This window comes from Carassius carassius, chromosome 8 (assembly GCF_963082965.1).
Source record: "Carassius carassius chromosome 8, fCarCar2.1, whole genome shotgun sequence".
Classification (NCBI taxonomy): Eukaryota; Metazoa; Chordata; class Actinopteri; order Cypriniformes; family Cyprinidae; genus Carassius; species Carassius carassius.
The window spans coordinates 29775516-29796433 of NC_081762.1; the positions used below are offsets into that span (position 1 = coordinate 29775516).

General features: G+C 36.9%; 1 protein-coding gene across 1 annotated transcript; it reads right to left on the reverse strand.

Annotated features, from left to right (window-relative positions):
* Positions 1-458: 458 nt before the first annotated feature.
* On the reverse strand, positions 459-18244 carry LOC132145701 (antigen WC1.1-like). The gene is made up of 15 exons (XM_059556912.1): positions 18144-18244; positions 15855-15908; positions 14797-15042; positions 14187-14459; positions 9355-9666; positions 8279-8590; positions 6684-6743; positions 6299-6433; positions 5952-6068; positions 5736-5855; positions 4019-4093; positions 3224-3307; positions 2293-2424; positions 1258-1326; positions 459-1073 (listed from the first exon to the last, which is right to left on the reverse strand). The coding sequence occupies exons 1-15, from the start codon at positions 18193-18195 to the stop codon at positions 937-939; spliced, it is 2178 nt and encodes a 725-aa protein (XP_059412895.1). The 5' UTR covers positions 18196-18244; the 3' UTR covers positions 459-936.
* Positions 18245-20918: the final 2674 nt, after the last annotated feature.

Genomic DNA, 20918 nt, shown 5'->3' on the forward strand with positions numbered 1-20918 from the left:
TGCCATTAAACAGCTTGAAAGATTAAAGACATTTTTTTTATATAACTCCTACTGGATTCATCTGAAAGAACAAAGTCTTATACACATTTTTTCTGTTAAGGTTCCTGAGGTCTCCTTTCCAAAAGGCATCTGGTTAGAACAAAATAAAAGGACACTTAATGTTATAATGAGAGTACATTGTACTTATACACACAAAAATAATAAAATCAGATCAGTCACTTGAGTTTGTTTTCTTCCCAGAGACAGATTCAGTCATAACTAAAACATTTTATTTGCATGTCATCAGTTACAGATGCTGCTTTTAGCTTCAGATAATGATTCTAAAATAGCACCTTTGATTAATATGCCTTTGTAAGCATTTTGAAATTCAGAGAAAAGCGTATATGTAATATTTGTACCTTTTACATTGGTATGGACTTAATGTACCTAGAGTGATGCTAAAATGTGCTTAAACATTTATGATAAAGTTTAATTGTACTATGTAAAAGCAGATATGAATGAACAAAGAAATAACACTGAAACAGACTGAAAGGTCTGATAGAAGAATGATATACTGTAAAATGATTCTCAGGTATGGTTTCTAAATCTATACTTGTAGTACAGTCAGAATATTTCTCAATGTACAAACTTAAAAATAAAGGTGCTTCACGATGCCATAGAATAACCTTTTTGTCTAAATGGTTCCAAAAAGAACCTTTAACATCTGAAGAAACTTTCAGTTTCACAAAAGGTTTTTTTTTCGGTAAAAGAAGGTTCTTCAGATTATAAAAAGTATATCTTTTTTTTTTAAACTACAGAAAGAGATGGTTCTTTAAAGAACCTTGAATACTTCTTTGTGGAACCAAAATGGTTCTTCTAAGGCATCGCTGTGGTTATTTCATCATACATTAAACATCACCATTATTTTTAAGTGTAAATGTATCCACATCACAGTGTCTAATATAACTGACTAGGTTGTTGCAAATAATTGCCAATGTCATCATAGTCACATTCTGCAGAGACTGCCTCATTATCATAGCTGACGGGTGAGTACAACGGGGAGTCCTCTCTGCTGCCGCCCTCTTTATCTAGCTCTGACAATGAAAGATAGACCAAAGAAATGACATATTAGTGCAATAAAATCACAAAATTACCAAAAGGGGTAAACGGGCTTGTATGCTACAGACAGTAATGGACCGCTGTGAAACATCTCAACAAATCAGTAGAACATCATTTTGACATGTAAATGTATATTAATTGCTGCTGGTAGAAACACACCTTGGTAACTGAAGGGAGGATCTGTGTTGGGGCATAGGAATGACCTTTCAGATCCCTGCTTCAAGAAATCTGCATAATCAGAGTAACATTTTAATTTATGTTTTTACATTTGAATATATATATATGTTGTATATTATCTGTTATGTATAGTCCTCAGAAACAACAAGCAACTACTTCAAAATCTTTAAGTATCAGTTTTTCTTGTAACCCTCCTAAACGTTTTGGTTTGTTTTCAGCAAGCAAATCCCTAGCAAATGATGCTCCTCTTATTCAATTTTAGGTTCTTATTAACCCATCCATTTGCTGTTGGTTGGTCATTTTTGAAGTGTAACCTCTTTTTTCTTTTTTTCTTTTTTACTCATGCTCCATGTTTTTGGTGAGGTTCTTCATCCACGTTTCAAGTGCTTTTGTGTTGTTTCGCTTGAGCACATTTGATTTCATTGGCTACATGTTCTTGTATTCGTGTAATCTGGATTGAGTGCATGGCTCCTATCATTTATGTGCCTTGTCTTGACCCTGCCATCTTATTAGCACATTATTGTTTAATTTGCCCCAACTGCCTTCCCTGGTTACCCTTTTTACCTCCTTCCCTATTCTCCCTATCATTGCTGTGCCAAATCATCTTTTGTTGTTCCCAGTCTTGTGCTTTCCATGTCCTATATTCAGCTTTGCCCTGCCTTTTACCCAAGGGTAGTTTGTTATTGTTCAGATTTATTAAACTAAAGTCCATCTTACCACGTGTAATGTTAATTAGTATTACTCAGTAATTGTTTGTGTAATTACACAGCAACAAGGACACCATAAAATAAACTAACCATAAAGTCATGTAGTTCTGGTATGAAGAGTACAGAGTTTTGAAGCAAAACCCAAAAGTGTTTATTACAACATCGCTTAGTGTCCAAGTGTCCACCTATATATACTCATATTGTCATACTGTTGGACTAAAATTACCTGCATGGCATGTTTACAACAGAACAAAGCAGTTCATTCTTCAGATTTTTAAAATGAAAACTAAAAGCTTGGGACGTTTAATACCTGAAGTTTGTAGCTGGTCCCCTGTATTTTCATAGCATTCAGCAGACTCCTGTGAGCACAGGTCCTGTGCAATTGTGCCTGTGTTTTCATAGCATTCTCCTGATGAAGTGCAGGATGACTCAAACGTGTCCACTGTGTGAGAGGTGATGGGAATACTCATTGCAGCCTAATCAGAGACTTTTATATGTCATTTAAGGGGAGACACTGCAGGGAAAAACACTGTTTTCTCATGCACCTGACAATTTTTTGATTTTGGGCTTTTTGACCTTTCATAAAATGTTCTTTCAGACTAATGCAAAGAAAACACTCAAAAGACACCTTTAAGTGTTTATTTTATAACACTTTATCTATTTGTGTCAATAGATATCAATTACAATACATCTTTTTAAAGGCCATTTTCTCTAAATTAGTTTTTTTCTCCAACACTGAGCCATAAATCTCCACTTCAGTGGCACTTACACACACCAAACTTTATATATTTATTCCTGTCTATATTCTGAAGGTTTTTAACGAGGGATTTGTTCATATATAATTTTCTTGGTTATATACAACATTTTATTCCCCCCCAAATTTTGAAAATATATTGTTTTCTGGCTGTTCAAAGTATTTCTGAATTATGGAGTGACAAAAAGAGATCCCCAGAATTCCCTCTGTAAAAACATTTGGCTTTAAAATTAAAGATTTTGAAACCGAGTTCATCCAGTGTTCAGATTTAAGTTGTAGAAATGTATGCAAATTAACATATATTTCATTAAATAATGCCTAATTTAGAAAACTTGTAATACAATGTTTTTTTTTCAATTATCAGTGTAATCAATCAACTTGGTAAGTAACTATTAGTTATTTATTTTTTACCCTACAGTGTCTCGCCTTAATTAATAATATGAAAGACATCTCTCTTCAGTTAACAGTTTGTTATAAAAGTTCTCACCACTTGTAGCAGACCCATGCATCTGCAGTGCATTATGGGTAGAGATTTGCTGGTATCCTCCCACTGTGACCTCTGCAGGGACAGCTGAGACCAAACCGTGTTTACAATCTTTTTCAAATACTCACATACTTTTTCAAAACGTTGCCTCTTTTTTCAAAACTTTACACACAAATCCAAGAATTGCACACACAAAATGCAAAATGCCTCACATCACTTGCAAACTGAAGGACTGCGTTCAAAATATCAGAAACACATCTCAAAAGCAAACATTTGCGAACACTTTTGCGATAATATTAATTCCTGTTAGACACAGAGAATTGCGAACTTTATTTTACGAAAGTGTTTAAAAAAAGGCTTCAAAGATGACGACTGAGGATTAGTGTATGGTTTTGTAGATCTGGTGTATGCTTCTGCTGTTTGATGGTCAGGTTTCAGAAACTGTGTGAGTAAAGATTTTGTTGGAAAAAGAAACTGTAAATACATTCAGATGATCTGTTATCTGCCTATGCTAGTATGTTAAGACAGTTTATCAAAAATGTTACATGAATCAATTATTTTAGCACTCGAGTCAACTCCTGTGCTCAAACCCTTCCGTTATGGACAGCACAAACATGTTTACCTACATCTCGTAAGGCTTATGGATTAAATTAATCAGTGACCTTATGAAATTACATGTTGATGAAAGATTTTTTCGAATGTACATAGAGTGAATTGAATTTTGAATTCATGTTGAAGTTAAACTGAATAATAGAAATAAAATGGAAATAAGACCAAATGAAACCTGACCCTTCCTACCTTCCTCCGTCACACTGTTCAGGTTTGTGACCCTCGCAGCAGGCCTTTTACCATCTGCACTGTATCGCATCGAGTCTGAGGAGAAATAAGAGAGAGAGAAGTCTCCTTACAGTACTGCTCACATGTTTTCTGTTTTATCTCATGTCATCTACAGGGAAATCAAATCTAGTATGGATTTTACAACACTTGTTCTGACATACAGTAGGTGAGACCGGGGATGGTTGTGACAAATTTTGCTTTAACCTCTGTAAATGATTGAATGTTGTGATATTTAAGCCTATTTTAAGTTATTCATCAGTGCACACAATATTTTTTTAAAAACCATACGCCCTTTGAAATCTTTGAAAAGACATCACCATTGGCTATTAGATTATGACTTTGAGATTTGTAATGCTTGGCTATGTTAATTCTTAGATCATATTCCTATTGACACTAAATACCGTTAGTTAAATTTAAGTAAGAAATCTTTGGTCCATGAAGAAATTTACATAAGCAAAGATTTTAAACCATTTTAGAAGTAGTGCACTTTTAGTGTTAACTATTGTGTAATATTAATATACTGTATAATATCTTATTTCAGTGTTACTGCTGAATAAACAGCTAGAAGACACAGACTAACCTTAGACCATCATGCATTTTTCTGGCTAATCCCGGCTAAAACTAACTTTTCTGAACTGAATAGAAAAAAAAAACTGCTTTTTTATTTCTCTGGCTCCTGGTGTCTTCATTGAAATATCATTATTTCCGAACTGATCAATCAAATATATTTTACTAATCAATTTGTATGTTTCAGAACCAAGCGGCAAACCAAGCTGCCAAAATGACTCATTTTCTTCCTCTGGGTTTTTAATCAGATAATTATTCAGCTCAAGAGTGCCTGTTGTCCCATTTAGGCAGCTGTAATAGTAAAAATGAAAAATAAGTTTTCAAAAGAGTTGTAAGACTTATTTAATATGCAAAGATGTTAATAACAGTGGGTATTTGCATAGGAGTTTTCAAAGTGACACATGCACTCGTTTAGGGACATTTTCTGATGTAAAACTCCTACTAATATTATAAGCACATTATAACAACAGTCCCAAACAACAAAAATAAAAACAAGTCCACGACCCCTTATATTTATAAAGTGCATTATTCTTAAAAACTATGTTTATAAAGAGCATTTTATAAGACCTTTGCATCAAAAGTCATTTGCACTGTGCTCCTTTGTCACTTAATATTTTATTTTAGCGCATCAATCTTTTAGATTAATTAGTATATAAAACTATGATTCACACTCACAAGATAGTCTTCTTTTTAGCGATTTACTTCACATGTCCTATCGGTGATCAATGTTTAATAAAACACTAAAAAGAAGACTATTTTGTGAGTGCGGATCAAGGTCTTATATAAATAATTTTTTTTCAGTGCCTGTTTTTTGGCATTCAACAACATATAAATTACATGGTGAGCTAAAAGAAAATGTATATGGTTGAGAAAAAAACATTAATTTTTCGGATTGTTTTGCCTTTTCATATCTTGTCTGTTGTGAAAGGGCCTTTTCACCAGCAAAATATGCATTACTTTATGTAATTAGTTACTTTTTGTAGTAAGTAACACAATTTGCTCTTGAAAGTAACTTTCCTAATACAGCTAGCAATTTTATCTCCATGCCTACAACCATCCCGGCTCCCTCCTGCTTTCTCAGTATGGTCCATAACACGTAACAGGGACTAACTTTGAAAAGTGGATAAAGGAAAAGCCGTTTCCGGACTGATGTCATGTTGCTCATAGTCTGTGTCATACGATCCACTCTCAATGCTACTCTGAGCCCAGATACGCAGAGGTGATACAGGGACTACAAGGGCACAGAGAAAACAATTCACAAATACAGAAAACAAACGTAGAGCATCTGTCATCCGTCTAACATCAGCTCAGAGTAAAACACACTCACCCTCAGGCTCGCTGCTATTGTTTGTGACTTTGACGAGATGCACAGATTCTCTGTAGTTGTTTTCCTCTGCTTCGGCTGGGGCCTGCAGGTTCATGTATCTCTTCTGGGCCACAGCAGCTAACCACAACGAGGGGAAACATACAGATGGCTCAGTTGTATGTTTCAATGGTGTTCGAATTTTCAAATCATTTCTTATTTCTTGTTTATTCATTGTGCTGTTGATTATGGATATGCTCTTGACAGGGTTTGTGAGATTCATCTAAATAAAGGTATTGATGGGTCCGCAAGATTTTCGGCCAACTGAAAGGGTTGTGCATTGTGGTGTTGGGCCGTAGGTCTGCACCCACCTTTCTTCTTTTTATTATGATGACACAAGAGGATATTTGTGATGACTGCAATCAAAAGAAAGAAAGCAAGAACAAAACACCCCAGTTGCTCTAAAGTCGGGAAGAATCCAGGTGGTTTTTCCATTGTCATAGTCACTGGATGAAAGAAAGAGTGAAATTATGAAAGAGTGATGCTTTGCCTTACATTAAACACCATTTGCATAAACACAGCCAGCCATAAATGTTATCTAATTTTAAAGTTTTGTTTTTCTGCAAATTATTTTTTTTCTCTGCACAGCCTAACTGTGATTGTAGTGGATTTATTTTATGATCTATTAAAAAAGGGGAAGTTGACAAATATTGCTTCTGAATCAGCTTTAGGATTGTTTGAAAGGTTCGGGATCACCTGTGGTTGCTGGTGCTGAGGTTGATGGTGGACTGGTGGGAACAGGCAGACCAAGAGAATCTGGAAAAGTAGAAATGTTTATCTGAAAGTTGTTTTACACAGGGCTTCTCTGAACTATCTCTGTGCTGCTCCAAACTCATCTTTAGGGTCTAGTGTTAAAGGCAGCTCTGTGGCTGCTTTGCTTCTGTGTAAACAATCAGCGTTACAGTTTTCATAATGTATATGTAATTATTTATTAATTAAAATGGACTATAAGTGCAAACTACAATGGATACGATGCAGTGGCAACATTGATGGCCAATGGCATTAGATCTCACTTGGTGCAAGATTTCATTTGAGAGCTCCATAAATGGGGGAAATAGTGAAAGATGTATAGTAAAGCAATAGTAAAGCTTCAGAAGGCTGTAAATACAGGGTACAGGGGCTGGCACCCAATGTCACGCAGAGGGATAGTCACTGGCATGTGAGCAATAGGGAAAACAGTATACCGAGGTAATTATTCCTCATAGTTATACAGCCTGTTAGGAGCTATAAATACTGTGAGAAAAGTGTGAGAATTAATTTGCGCTAGAGATGGCCAATCAAATAAATAAAAAAATATTAAGGTGAAAAGAAAAGTGAAAGTGACGTGACATACAGCCATGTGTGGTGTCATCACGGTCTTTTATGGTCAACTGGCATTGTCACACACATAGAAAGTGAAAGTGACGTGACATTCAGCCAAGTATGGTGACCCATACTCAGAATTTGTGCTGTGCATTTAACCCATCCAAAGTGCACACACACAGAGCAGTGAACACACACACACACTGTGAACACACATTTATGCTGCGGCGTCTGGGGAGCAGTCAGGGGTTCAGTGCCTTGCTCGAGGGCACCTAAGTCGTGGTATTGCCGGCCCAAGACTCGGACCCACAACCCTAGGGTTAGGAGTCAAACTCTCTATCCACTAGGCCATGACTTGCCCATAAATAAATTTTAAAAAATCAGTGGGCGGCTATACATCCAGCGCCCAATGAGCAACTTAGGGTTCAGTGCCACCTACAGTCCCACTTACAACTCCTGCCGACACCGTGACTCGAACCTGCGACCAAAATCCAAATCTCTAACCATGAGACCACAGCTTCCCCACAGTATGGTCACATTGTAAATTTTTTATACAAAGTGTAATTAAAACATTAAGATAAAGAAACTTTTAAAAAGCTTTAAAAAAACAATATATGAAAAAAATATTCTGAAACTATTTGCATGATAATTAAATCAAAAGATTTTTAATGCACTATATAAATACATCATGCATTTAATAAAGGGGGATGTATTGGCACAGTGGTTAACCAGATGAATTAAAAATGGCACCTCATGCCCAAAAGGTTGCCGAACCCTGATGTAGTATATGAGCTCTGTGGTATACTATTTTTATTCTTTTTTTTTTATTCTTTTTTTTAAGCTTGACAGACATGGTCATTATGATGGTCAATTTGTTAAGATTTTGAGAGTTGTTTTACTTAGAAAATAAAATATATTTTGTTTTGAGGTATACTTTAGCTATTAAAATGTTATATGGGACATTCAAAAACACGAAACATGTAACTTACTATTGCAAATCAGCCCAGCTGCTTTTGGGTCATTGCACAAGTTCATATTATTAATGATTTCCTGACAATGCCACAGGTCTTTCTCTCCCCGAAGACAGTGAAAATACCAGAGTGTTCCATTTTTATGCTTAAAGGCTGGGTCGAAAGCTGTGAATTGTTTGGCTTCTCCACAGTTCAGCATATTACAGGCCATTTTGGCTTCTTCCTTCTGCAAGGACGTGTCACACACTGTCCCCCAGCTACCATTGCGATGGACCTCCACTCTCCCAGAGCATCGGTCCAGACCTCCTGTCAGTCGCAGAGCCTTGTATTCTTCATTAAACATAAGAGAAGATGTGTGAACAGACACATGCAATCAGAAAAAAAATCACAAAATCAACTCAAAACAAACAATACATCAGTGTCACCCTTAATACAGACCAGTTTGATCTGTTTGATTGGCTTTTTATACCATAACAGTTTTGTCATTTTGCATTTAGGATCAAGCAACAAGTTTTGAAGAGGAAATAATAATGTTTTAGCTAAAATGTACAAGGCTGCCCAACTAAGAGCGGCATAAAAATGTATGAAAGATTTTTTAGTTGTTGCTGCTGCCTTTGACATTATATACCATGACGTTGTCAGATAATGCAGACACTGAATGTGAACCCAAATGCACATACTCTACTTTATTGAAGGTTTGCAGGACGAACAGATGAGTCACAAAATAATAGTAAGGCTGGTACACTAATCTTTTTGAAAATGGAGGATACTTTGCAGGACAGTCCAACTAGGGAACAAATATGTATCGTGAGCACAAGAAGCAGAACTACAAAGAGAATCAATGATTGAAAATACAGGTAAGTACTTTACAGGAGGAGAGTCTGAGTAATTCTAGTTTAAAACTGGGAAACATGTTGGTAAAAAAAAAAAGTCTGGGATATTATTTGTGACCCTCGACTACAAAAGCAGTCATAAGTAGCATGGGTATATTTGTAGCAGAAGATTATTGATTGAAATATGGATGCATCTGTACTGAAGTCTCTAATTACCATAATTTGAGATGTCACTTATAACTCACACATATCATCACGTACCTGAGCAGACCACACCTGCATCCTCCTTATGTCCACAGTCATGTCCATTCGTAATCGCAGGACATTCCCATAAACTCCTCTCTTTTCCAGTGCAGTTGAGCTCATCCATGTGTATGGAGCCTCTGCCCTGGCCGTACGGCTCACCTTGCCCGCTGACAGACACAGCGTACCCGCAGCCCAGCTGTGCACACACCACTCGTGCATCGTCCATATCCCATCCATCATCACACACTGTGCCCCAGGAGCCCCTCCACACCTCCACACGGCCCCCGCAGCGATGACCGCCCCCCATCAACCGAACGGCAGCATTGCCTGAAGAAACAGATGCAACATTTAGACAGAGAAGATAATATTAACATGATACAGACATACAGAAACCTTTGCATATACACTAAAACCATGTTTATAATAATGCAATTACTAGAATGTTTATGAAGAAAGTTTACTAAAAAGTAGAAATGTTCAGCTTGTGTTGTTGTTAAAGTGCACTAATAATTTTTCCATACGAAAATGTTTGTCATTTGAAGGGACATTGTCTAAGTATTTATTTTTCAAGTTGAGACTACTTTTCTAGGAACCTCTGATTATCAGCATAATTTCTGTCAGTGGAGTTTATGTTAACAGCCCTTGAGTTTGTCGTGTGAAGTGAAAGGGATAGTTGAGTTAAAGAGATAGACCCAACCATCAAACTCAGAGAGAACTGAACTCACAGATTAGCAGCGTTTTCGTTTCAAAACACTCTCCATCCACATTAGCATTTTTCCAAAAGTTTCTCATCCACACTGAAACGGTGTGTGTGTGTGTGTGTACAGGCATAAAAGATACACTCTCTCTATGTATTTGCACATACTGTATAAAGACAATGGTATATGATGTAACCTTCTTGTATTTTATACAAGAACAACATAAAGGTAAAAAAAAATTAAGATATGGTTAGAAAGCATGAGGCTCGCAGTGTCAGGATGTCAGTCTGTCAGTCAAATCATGAACAAACAGTTCTTATTTTAGTTTTAAAAGTGGCTGAACATGCACTTTTGAGCGTCTTCTTTTGCTTTTAATGGCAGTTGGCAAATCTGTGGGCTTAAGAGGGCCGATACCGATCGGTTAAAAAAAATGTCCGGTCCAGATGGTGGATGAGCATCTAGAGAGGACCTCTACAGCCCTCAATGTCAACGGAGACCAGGACATAGACAGATTCCCAGTCAAGACCTTTTCTCCTAGACCACAGGAACCAGATGAGTCATCTAAACAATCTGACTCTGCTGCTCTGTTTCAACACACTGTTAAATACTCTGCTGCTTTGACACAATCTGCATTGCAAGAAGCTCTATATAAATAATAGTGACTTGACTTGAATGTCAAAAAAAAAAAACACCACATGCTGTGATGATAGATCTATCTATCTATCTATCTATCTATCTATCTATCTATCTATCTATCTATCTATCTATCTATCTATCTATCTATCTATCTATCTATCTATCTATCTATCTATCTATTGCTTTTGCTGCATGTTTTGAGTAATTGTCTATCACTAAACACCAGTAACCCAATGCTACTGCAAGCCATGCCATCACAATCAGAATCAACTCCAGAACTTTTACCTGCTTAATTGATGAAGAAATGATGAAGGAATAGCCATAGTTTTTGAGTCAACTGTCCAATTACTTATGGGCCCTTGAAGGGGGGAGGTACATATGAAAGAGCTGTATTTCCTTAACCTTTCCTCCAATTTTGATGGGAATACTCTCAAATTAAAGCTCAAAACCTAAACACCTAAAATAATAATAAAAAAATTGTGCCTCTGTCCAAATATATATGGACCTAACTATATATAATATACTAATAATTCTGCCCAAATTGGCTACCAGCCCAGCACCACAGCACAAGATGGCCGTCTGTCCAGCGCCACAGCACAAGATGGCCGCTAACCCAGCACCAATGCCCAAAATGGCCAACGTTCCAGCGCCACAGCCCAAGATGGCCGCCAGCCCAGCGCCAATGGCCAAATTGGCCACCGGTTCAGCGCCACAGCCCACGATGGCCGTCAGCCTAGCGCCACAGCACAAGATGGCTGCTTGCCCAGCACCGGTGCAAAGGATCAGAGTGCCAGTGAACTCTCCAGAGTCGAGTCAGGTGCCAGTGAACTCTCCAGAGTCAGGGCTTGTCACCGCGGATCCTCCAGAGTCAGGGCTAGTCACCGCGGATCCTCCAGAGTCAGGGCTAGTCACCGCGGATCCTCCAGAGACTATGCTGGTCACCGTTGACCTTTCAGAGACTAGGCTGGTCACCGTTGACCTTTCAGAGTCAAGTCACCGGTGATCTTCAAGGACTGAGGCAAGTCACCGGTGATCTTCAAGGACTGAGGCAAGTCACCGGTGATCTTCAAGGACTGAGGCAAGTCACCGGTGATCTTCAAGGACTGAGGCAAGTCACCGATGATCTTCAAGGACTGAGGCAAGTCACCGGTGATCTTCAAGGACTGAGGCAAGTCACCGGGGATTTTCATGAACAAAGGCAAGTCACAATTGATCTTCATGAGCAAATGCAAGTCACCATTGATCTTCTTGAGCAAATGCAAGTCACCAATGATCTTCATGAGCAGTGTCAGGCCAGCACCAATCTTGTGGAGTCCAGTAAGGACACCAGGGGATTACCAGAGTTTCGTCGTCCCGTTGGTCCAGCCGCACGGAGGTCTGCTCCGCCTTGGGGGACTCTGGTCCTGACCACATGGCTGTGGTGGTCTTCTGCTCCGCCCTGGGGGCCATCCGCCCTGACCACACGGTTGTGGGTGTCTTCCGCTCCGCCCTGGAGGACTCTGGCTTCGTCCACAAGGAAGTGGTGGTCTTCTGCTCCGCCCTGGAGGGCTTCCGTCCTGACCACACGGTTGTGGTGGTCTTCTGCTCCACCCTGGGGGGCTTCCGTCCTGACCACATGGTTGTGGTGGTCTTCTGCCTCACCCTGGGGGGCTTCCGCCTTGACCACATGGCTGTGGTGGTCTTCTGCTCCACCCTGGGGGGCGCCACATGATGTCCTTCATGGATTTCTGTTTTGTGTTTCTTGGTTTCTGTTATGTTTCTGTCTGTTCCCCTCAGTGAGTCTCGCCCTCCGTCCCTCCCCCTGAGCCTCCACCTGTCCGCCTCCCTCCTGGTCTGTGTCGTGGAGCGTCTGGGAGCCGCTCCGTAGAGGGGGGGTCCTGTCACAGTGTCTGGGTTGTGTTCCCTGGGTTTCCACTAGGTGTCCTCCTTTCTCACGGTGTCTTTCTCCTTATCACTTCCTGTTCCCTTATTTGGTCACTTTCCTCCTGTTTAGTAATTGATTGTTCCCCACCTGTCTCCTGTTCCCTCATTATCCTTCTGTGTATTTATACCCGGTCTGTCTGAGTCTGTGTTACGGAGTCCTTGTTTAATGTCCTATGATTATTCATGTCCGTCAATTCAGTCTTGCCCTTGCCTTGTCTTCTTGTCTTGTTTTCATGTTGTTTGGATATTCTGGTTTTGACCCTGCCTGGGCTGTTTACCCCTGTGGATTACCCTTTAATAAATGACTTACCTGCTATTGGTTCCCTCTCCGTGTTTTCGGTAACACCGATCGTGACAAAAACAGTGTGTATTTAACCCCTTAACTGTCACTCACATTTTTGAAGATAGACTTGAATGTGCAAGAAACAAACCTGCATTTTTATAATTCATGACTGAAAACATTTTGTTACATGATTTTGATGTACCGTTTTTATGGTAATGCAATGTTTGAATTTAAAATGCGTTTCAAAGGATGGATTTTGAGATTTTATGTTTTGAAGTGATATATAATTTCTGATGATTTCTAAAGTGTGATCAACAAAGAAAACTTTTTTTGACAAAGGTCAGAACTTCTGTTATATTGTAGGTTTTTGGGGTGCACTCTTGCCATAAATTAATCTATTAATTTTCCCTTAATAATTTATAAATATTTTAAATATAATAATTTTAAATAGGAGTCTTAGACCTTTCCAACGATATATAGTTTGTCATGATTAGATTAGATTTAGTGAATAACAGCATATACAGGTGCAAAGTGTCCTATATGGCAAATATATATAATATATATATTGTGTGACCAAAATACATATAAAATATATCCCAAAAATATGTTGTAAGCTTTGATGCTCAATTAAATATATTTTGAGATAGAAAATATACCTATTTAGTTTCAACCCCCAAATGAAGTTTCAAAATTTATTTAAAAATGTGTTTCAAAAAATATATTTCCAATCTTATGGTAGCCTAGGGTAAATGCAAATTATATATATATATATATATATATATATATTTTTTTTTTTTTTTTTTTTTTTTTTACATTGTAAAGCGTGTTTTTTGCAGAATTGTATTCAAATGTGTAATATGTTCATACATATTATAGACAACAAATGTTTTTCTTCAAATGTGCCATACATGAATGTGTTTCTTGGATTAAAATATATAGGGCATATTTTTTATATTTAAATATTTCTTAATAGTTTCACAAATATACTTATAATAAAGCACAATATATATATATATATATATATATATATATATATATATATATATATATATATATATATATATATATATATATATATATATATATATATATATTTAAAATGCATTTTTTTTTTATGTAAGTCCTTTACTGAGGGGGGAAAAAACTTGTTTAATAGTGGAAGTGATTTTCTGTGATTAACTGACATCATGTCACAGATTCTGCCAACAGACGTTAACTTGTAGTGAACCCAGAACATTTTTTTTAAATAAATATACTGTCACTGATTTTATAACGATAACATGATAATGGAAAATGTACAGACTTACCACATTTAACTTCAGAAAGGACTGAGCAACTGGAGTTAATAACCTCACTACAGTTCTTCAGCTGATTGTTGTGATAAACACAGTTTGTGAAACAAGTTGTGTTAAATCCACTGCTCTGACTGAGATTGTAGACCTCTCCACAGCCAAGCTCTCGGCATACCTCACGGGACACACTGTGGACAGTGTCTTCAGTCAGATACACAGGAGATTCTGGGTCTGGGGATTTGATAGTCCAGGAACATGGTCTAGATATTTGAGCCACAATGGGAGAACCTGCGGGTGAAAGAAGATAATCAGAGTGTCAAACTCAAGAATTTAATAAGATGCAAATATACCATACATAAAAAATAATATATTGTACAAAAAAATTATAAATTAATAAATAAATTTATAAAATAAATAAATTTATTTAAAAAAAATTATATTTTACAACATTTTTAAAAATATATCAGCTATGCACTTCTTTTATAATCATTATTTGTATTTTATTTACAACATTTTAAATGTAGTTCTTTTTAATTTAAACTACATTTCAAACAGAAGCAAATAGAGTTTCAGGCAATGCATTCCAGCCTGCAGACATCACATTTCACATCCCACCGGTTCTTACCGCAAATGACCTCAGAAAGCTTCTTACAGTGGCTTCCCACAGTCTTACTGCAGTTGCTTATCTCAGAGTCATGGTAAAGGCAGCCTGTGAGACAGGTACTGTTGATCTCTGCTTCACGTGCCCTTAATTTATACACATCACCACATCCCAGAGACAGACAGATCTGAGAGGAGAGACGGTTAATATCCTCCACGGCTATATCTGAAGAGGTGCTGAGATTCCAGGAGCACGAGCCAGATCCCTGATCTGCTTGTGACACAACAGAGAATACAAGAACATGTACACTTTCCTTTTCCATGCATGCTACTGGTCAGTATCAGTAATCAGATAATTCCAAAGAAAAAATGGCCTCTGTAATATTTAATCAGAATGTAATAACGTAGCTCTGTCTATGCTTCTTTTCTATTGACTCTAACTGGATAATGTTAACCAACGCAAAACATTTTTAAGCATTTGATCTTGCAGTTGAGTGATATCCAACTAATCCCCAGTGCATCAAATCAAAAAACCCTGCTTCTGAAATGCAACACATTATAGAAGCATGAAGTATGTGAATGGTATTTCACTTTGAGTGAAGCTCTCTCCGAGATACAGCTAACAAAAAAGATCAAACGGTTATTAAATGTTGTTACATGAGTGCACATACATAATAAAACCCAGTTAAAGCAATACAACACAATGCAACCTTTTGAGCTCATAACAAATCATAATGGTGTTCAGATATAAACAATAGCATGGAGCTCAACATAACCTGACATCTCACAGTCAGCCTGTTTGATGTGACACCTGTTTCAGTGCAACAAAGAGAAAAACACTGGAAGTTAGCAAATGTGCACCGGTTGAACAAGTGTGTCGCCGCAACATCCTGTCAAACTATTCAAAGGGGTTACAAATTATATGAAATATTCTTGACAATGCTCTAAATCTTTGCATCACAACATGCAGATGTCAACAGAATAAAAAACGAGTAATGCACATGGAAACTACTAAAAGAAAAAAAAATGAATTTCAATGATGAATATTAAGACGACATACACTATTAGGAAAGCATAACTTACGTTTTACATTGACCCTGACCTTTGGAGGCTCAGCAGAGATGAGACTGTCGTATCCTGAAAAAAAGCAAGAAACTGTATGATCTTGATCAGCTTTTGCCTTTATATAACATAGCTGGAATATTATCATCACCAGACTAATGAGAAAATGGATATTTAATGAAAAATCACATGGTTTTGTTGCACCGTGTTCCAGTAACTGCCAGATCATTGATTTTCCATAAAACACAAGTGCAGCTGACAGCTCAGTGTTTCTACGTAAGTTTTATTCTGTGTCAACCGAAAGACTAAACTACTTTACATGACTGAATAGTTAATTGCATAACGCTTACATACATCTTACGGAATCTGCAACATGAAAATAACTTTAACAAAATAAGGGAGATCGTAAGAATCATTTGTATTTTTTGTGTGTTTATAAGGAAATATCATTTCTGAATTCATTAAAATTACCCAGTTTAACAGTTAATCTGCACTTGATTTGTAATGATATGTGTCATTATGTGGATGTTCTTTGACGGATTAAGTGTTTTTATTGATTTTTTTTTTTTTTTGTCTTTTGAGAAGCATGTAAGTATCATATATGGCTTCTTCATGGCAGCCCTAAATGAAAGCAATATAATCTTTAAGAAAAAAAAAGAAAAGAAAAAATTTCATCCTGTTCAAAATTGTGAACAATCCCAGCTCTTAATTCATCACGTTGTTGTTGTTGTTTTTTTTTGTTTTTTGAGAATCAGCGAATGTTTGCAACTTTTTTGTAACAGATCTGTGTTTGAGTCTCTCATTTGTCCAAACGAAACTCATGAACAACTAAAAAAAAAAACACAGCATTACTAGTGTAGTGTATGTAAACTTAGAACATGGCAGTTTTTATAATATTTTAATTTAACATAATTTTCAGTAAATGCCCTCATCATCAGACTACTAGAATATGGTCGAATGTGTGGCTTTATCAAGTGTGTTTATAGACTGTGGTTAGACAGTCATATTAAATAAAATAATAATAAAACTTTTAAATGCATTGCAATAAATAGTATTTTTCTTAGTACATCTCTTTATTTATTCCTTTCATTTTCTGTTTTTGACAAGAAAGTATCTGCAACCGTTGTATATCAATGGGCTGGTGTGTGCTCAAATTGTAAAGGGATAGTTCACCTAAAATAATAATCAGTCTATTATCATTTATCTATTTAAATTGTCTCACGCTACAAAATTTGTCACAATTTTCATGCTTCCTTTTATTCTTTTTTTTTCCACAGACACATACATAAAAAAAAAAAAAACACTATTGTTATTCCTCCAGATGTCTTAATACACACAAGTAGATCTATAATTTTTTTTTTTTTTAGGGGGCCCCAAACTCCCCAAAAGGACTTATTTATCGGACCTTGGTATTTCTAAAACCCTGCATAGATAATGATAATAACAGATAATGATAATAATAATAACAAACTTTATTTTTTATAGCACCTTTAAAAGTTAATCTTGAAGCCCATTGCAAGAATAAGATAAAACAAAAGAGAAATACGAACTTATAAAGGAAATGCATTCATCAAAAAGAAGTTAATTAATACAAATAGAATAAAACATACAGAAATGATGAACACCATTGTATAAAACAATTACAAAATGATGGAATAAAATCTATCCAAAGACAAGTACGTTTCAAGGAAAGATTTGCACAAAGACACACAGAGATTTCACTCGCCTATTCTCAGAGGGCAGAGACTTCCAGTTTTAAAGCTAATGAAGAGGAAGCCCTATCAAATAGATATTAAATTAATTTTATTTATTTATAACACTGTGTGATTATTTTATTGCTTTTCTGTTTTGAAAGATAATGTTTTTATTTTTAAATTAGTAGTGATACATTACCTTAATATAAAATGACAATGAAGACATCTAAAATTGTAATAATAATAATAATAATGTAATAATATAATAATAAAATCCTGAAAAGACACAAGCGGTTTTTCACAGATCATTATGCAGAGCAATAATTTTCAGCTGTGATATTAATAAGAAATTTTAGAGTACCAAACCAACATATTATAATGATTTCTCACTAGCTGCTGATAATGGATATTTACCAAGACAAATATAAGTTTGTAAACAAAAAATTTATCTAAAACTGCAATAATATGTAACAAATATAACTGTTTGTGACAACAGTTACTCATCCCAAACATTTCAATGATAGATAGATAGATAGATAGATAGATAGATAGATAGATAGATAGATAGATAGATAGATAGATAGATAGATAGATAGATAGATAGATAGATAGATACCTTGTATTAAAGCAACAGTTTGGATGATGGTTATGATCTTTAAGGTCCCCATTCCCCATGAGTTGGATGAGGGTTGTGTTCGGTACTGCTGTGCTTTCAATCTCTGAATCTCAAAGAGGAAGTGACACTTCTTGTATAGTCTACCTTTTTTTTTTTTTTTTTTAAACCACACATTCTATGTAAACCATTGTATTATTTTAGGGGTCATATGATGTGATTTAAATGTTTTATTTCTCTTTGGAGATGTTCTCTTCGGATGTTCACGCAAAGAAAGAAGACAGTTAGTGTTGAAGCAGTCATGCCGGGGAGATGTGTGTGTATCTAGGAGAAAGCAAAACCACTTTATTTGGTCTTCCGGAGGTGGATACATTTAGGAATCTTTAAGATTACTCACAACAGAACAGCAACGCATTTTATGGACGACCATTTTGTGAACCTAGGAGGTAATTTTGACTTTGCTCCGACAATGTGGCGCTTCTGAATCAAGCTACTGTATGTTTTGTTTTTAGTTTAAGTATTTGCTATTGAAAGTTCAAATATGGAGTTTTCCGCATTGTGTATGTGTGTGTATGTGTGTGTGTGTGTGTGTGTGCGCGCAAGTGTGTAGAGAGAGAAAGACTGTGGAGTCAGCTGTCTTAACCGTCTGTGGCTTGTGTAATAAAAAAAAATAATACAAGATTCATCACTTTATCTGTCAGGCCACTCTGTTCCACTTTTGGGCTTGAACTGATGTTAAGACTAAGGACATTAACTGTCTTTACATTTATTTTGAAAGATGAATCATGGGATTATGAAAAGGGACGTTATATTTCCAATTAGTGCTTGAGGTGTTTAGACAATTACAATGCACTTGGTCAGTTGGCCAGTCAGAGCAGACTGCGATTGTCGAAAGAGGGGACTTTGTAGAAAATTATGCATTTGAGAGAGGCGGGGCATAGAGGATAATGTACAGTATTTGAAAAATCACGTGTTTTTTTATATTAAAGCATGTCAACATATTCTGTTACACCAAATATGGCAAATAAGTATCTTTAAAAAAGCATCATATGACCCCTTTAAGACTTGTCCACGCCCTCCTAAAACACCTAATTTAAACACGCCCCCAACATGTCTATGTGACAATGTGGGAATATTTATAATGCCACCCAAATGTTCACGCAAAGAAAGAAGTCATAACTCGCTGTAGTATTGTTGCCGCCATGTTGTGGATATGCTGTGTGTTTGAATTCAGTGATGTCATCATCTCAGTTCAGTTTAAATGGTATCTGTGCAATCATTTGCAATCAAGTCAACGATATCGCTGTAGATGAAGTGACCCCAACTAAGCAAGCCAAAGGCGACAGCGGCAAGGAACCGAAACTCCATCGGTGACAGAATGGAGAAAAAAACCTTGGGAGAAACCAGGCTCAGTTGGGGGGCCAGTTCTCCTCTGACCAGACGAAACCAGTAGTTCAATTCCAGGCTGCAGCAAAGTCAGATTGTGCAGAAGAATCATCTGTTTCCTGTGGTCTTGTCCTGGTGGTCCTCTGAGACAAGGTCTTTACAGGGGATCTGTATCTGGGGCTCTAGTTGTCCTGGTCTCCGCTGTCTTTCAGGGATGTAGAGGTTCTTTCTAGGTGCTGATCCACCATCTGGTCTGGATACGTACTAGATCCGGGTGACTGCAGTGACCCTCTGATCTGGATACAGACTGGATCTGGTGGCTACGGTGACCTCGGAATAAGAGAGAAACAGACAAATATTAGCGTAGATGCCATTCTTCTAATGATGTAGCAAGTGCATAGGGTGTTATGGGAAGTGTTCCCGGTTCCGGTTTACCTAATTAATGCAGCCTAAAAATCTTTTAACGGATTTGGATAATAAAAGCATATTAGTATGTTATGTGTAAGCCAGGTTAAAGAGATGGGTCTTTCATCTAGATTTAAACTGCAAGAGTGTTTCTGCCTCCAGAACAATTTTAGGTAGGTTATTCCAGAGTTTAGGCACCAAATAGGAAAAGGATCTGCCGCCCAAAGTTGATTTTAATATTCGAGGTATTATCAAATTGAGTTTTGAGAACGTAGCGGACGTAGAGGATTATAATGTAACAAGAGCTCATTCAAATACTGAGGTGCTAAACCATTCAGGGCTTTATAAGTAATTGTAAAGTCCACGCACTCGGCCCAAGGAAGGTATCTGGTGCTGGGTGAAGGTTTCCAGCGTGTTCGGACTTTCAGTGCGTAGAGATATTCATTATAGGTTAAACTCAAATCTGACTCCATTTTATTATTTAATCTGACTCCATTTTAGTATGACCTCGAATTTAGGTTGAAAGGCAAATTGGTTGTTTGCCTGTCTCCAATTACAATTGTTATTCTTCTTACCTTTGATTATTCAAATTTAATTCTTTACTTTATTTTTACTCTTTCATTAGGAATCTATGTCGCTCAGGGTACCCCACGATGGCCGTTCTTCTATGTGTGCCCCACGATCACAAACTCGCCAGTCTAAACAGTAGCAGGTTATGACTAATACTATTTAATAGGTTGCCCATTCTTATCATTCTTTTAAATAGTGTTTCTGTTTAGTAGTAGTTTTTAATAGTGCCCCCCTCAACCCCCACACACACTTCATGCTATGGACTCAATCTGGCTACAGAAGGCCCTGATCCTTTTGCTGCAATCGTTTAAATACCTCAGACCAAGACAAACATCCCTCGAGAGGGAGACAGGAACTAACAATTGGAATTTGCAATAACTCAGGTCCCAAACCTGAGTGGTTTACAACTCAGTGGGA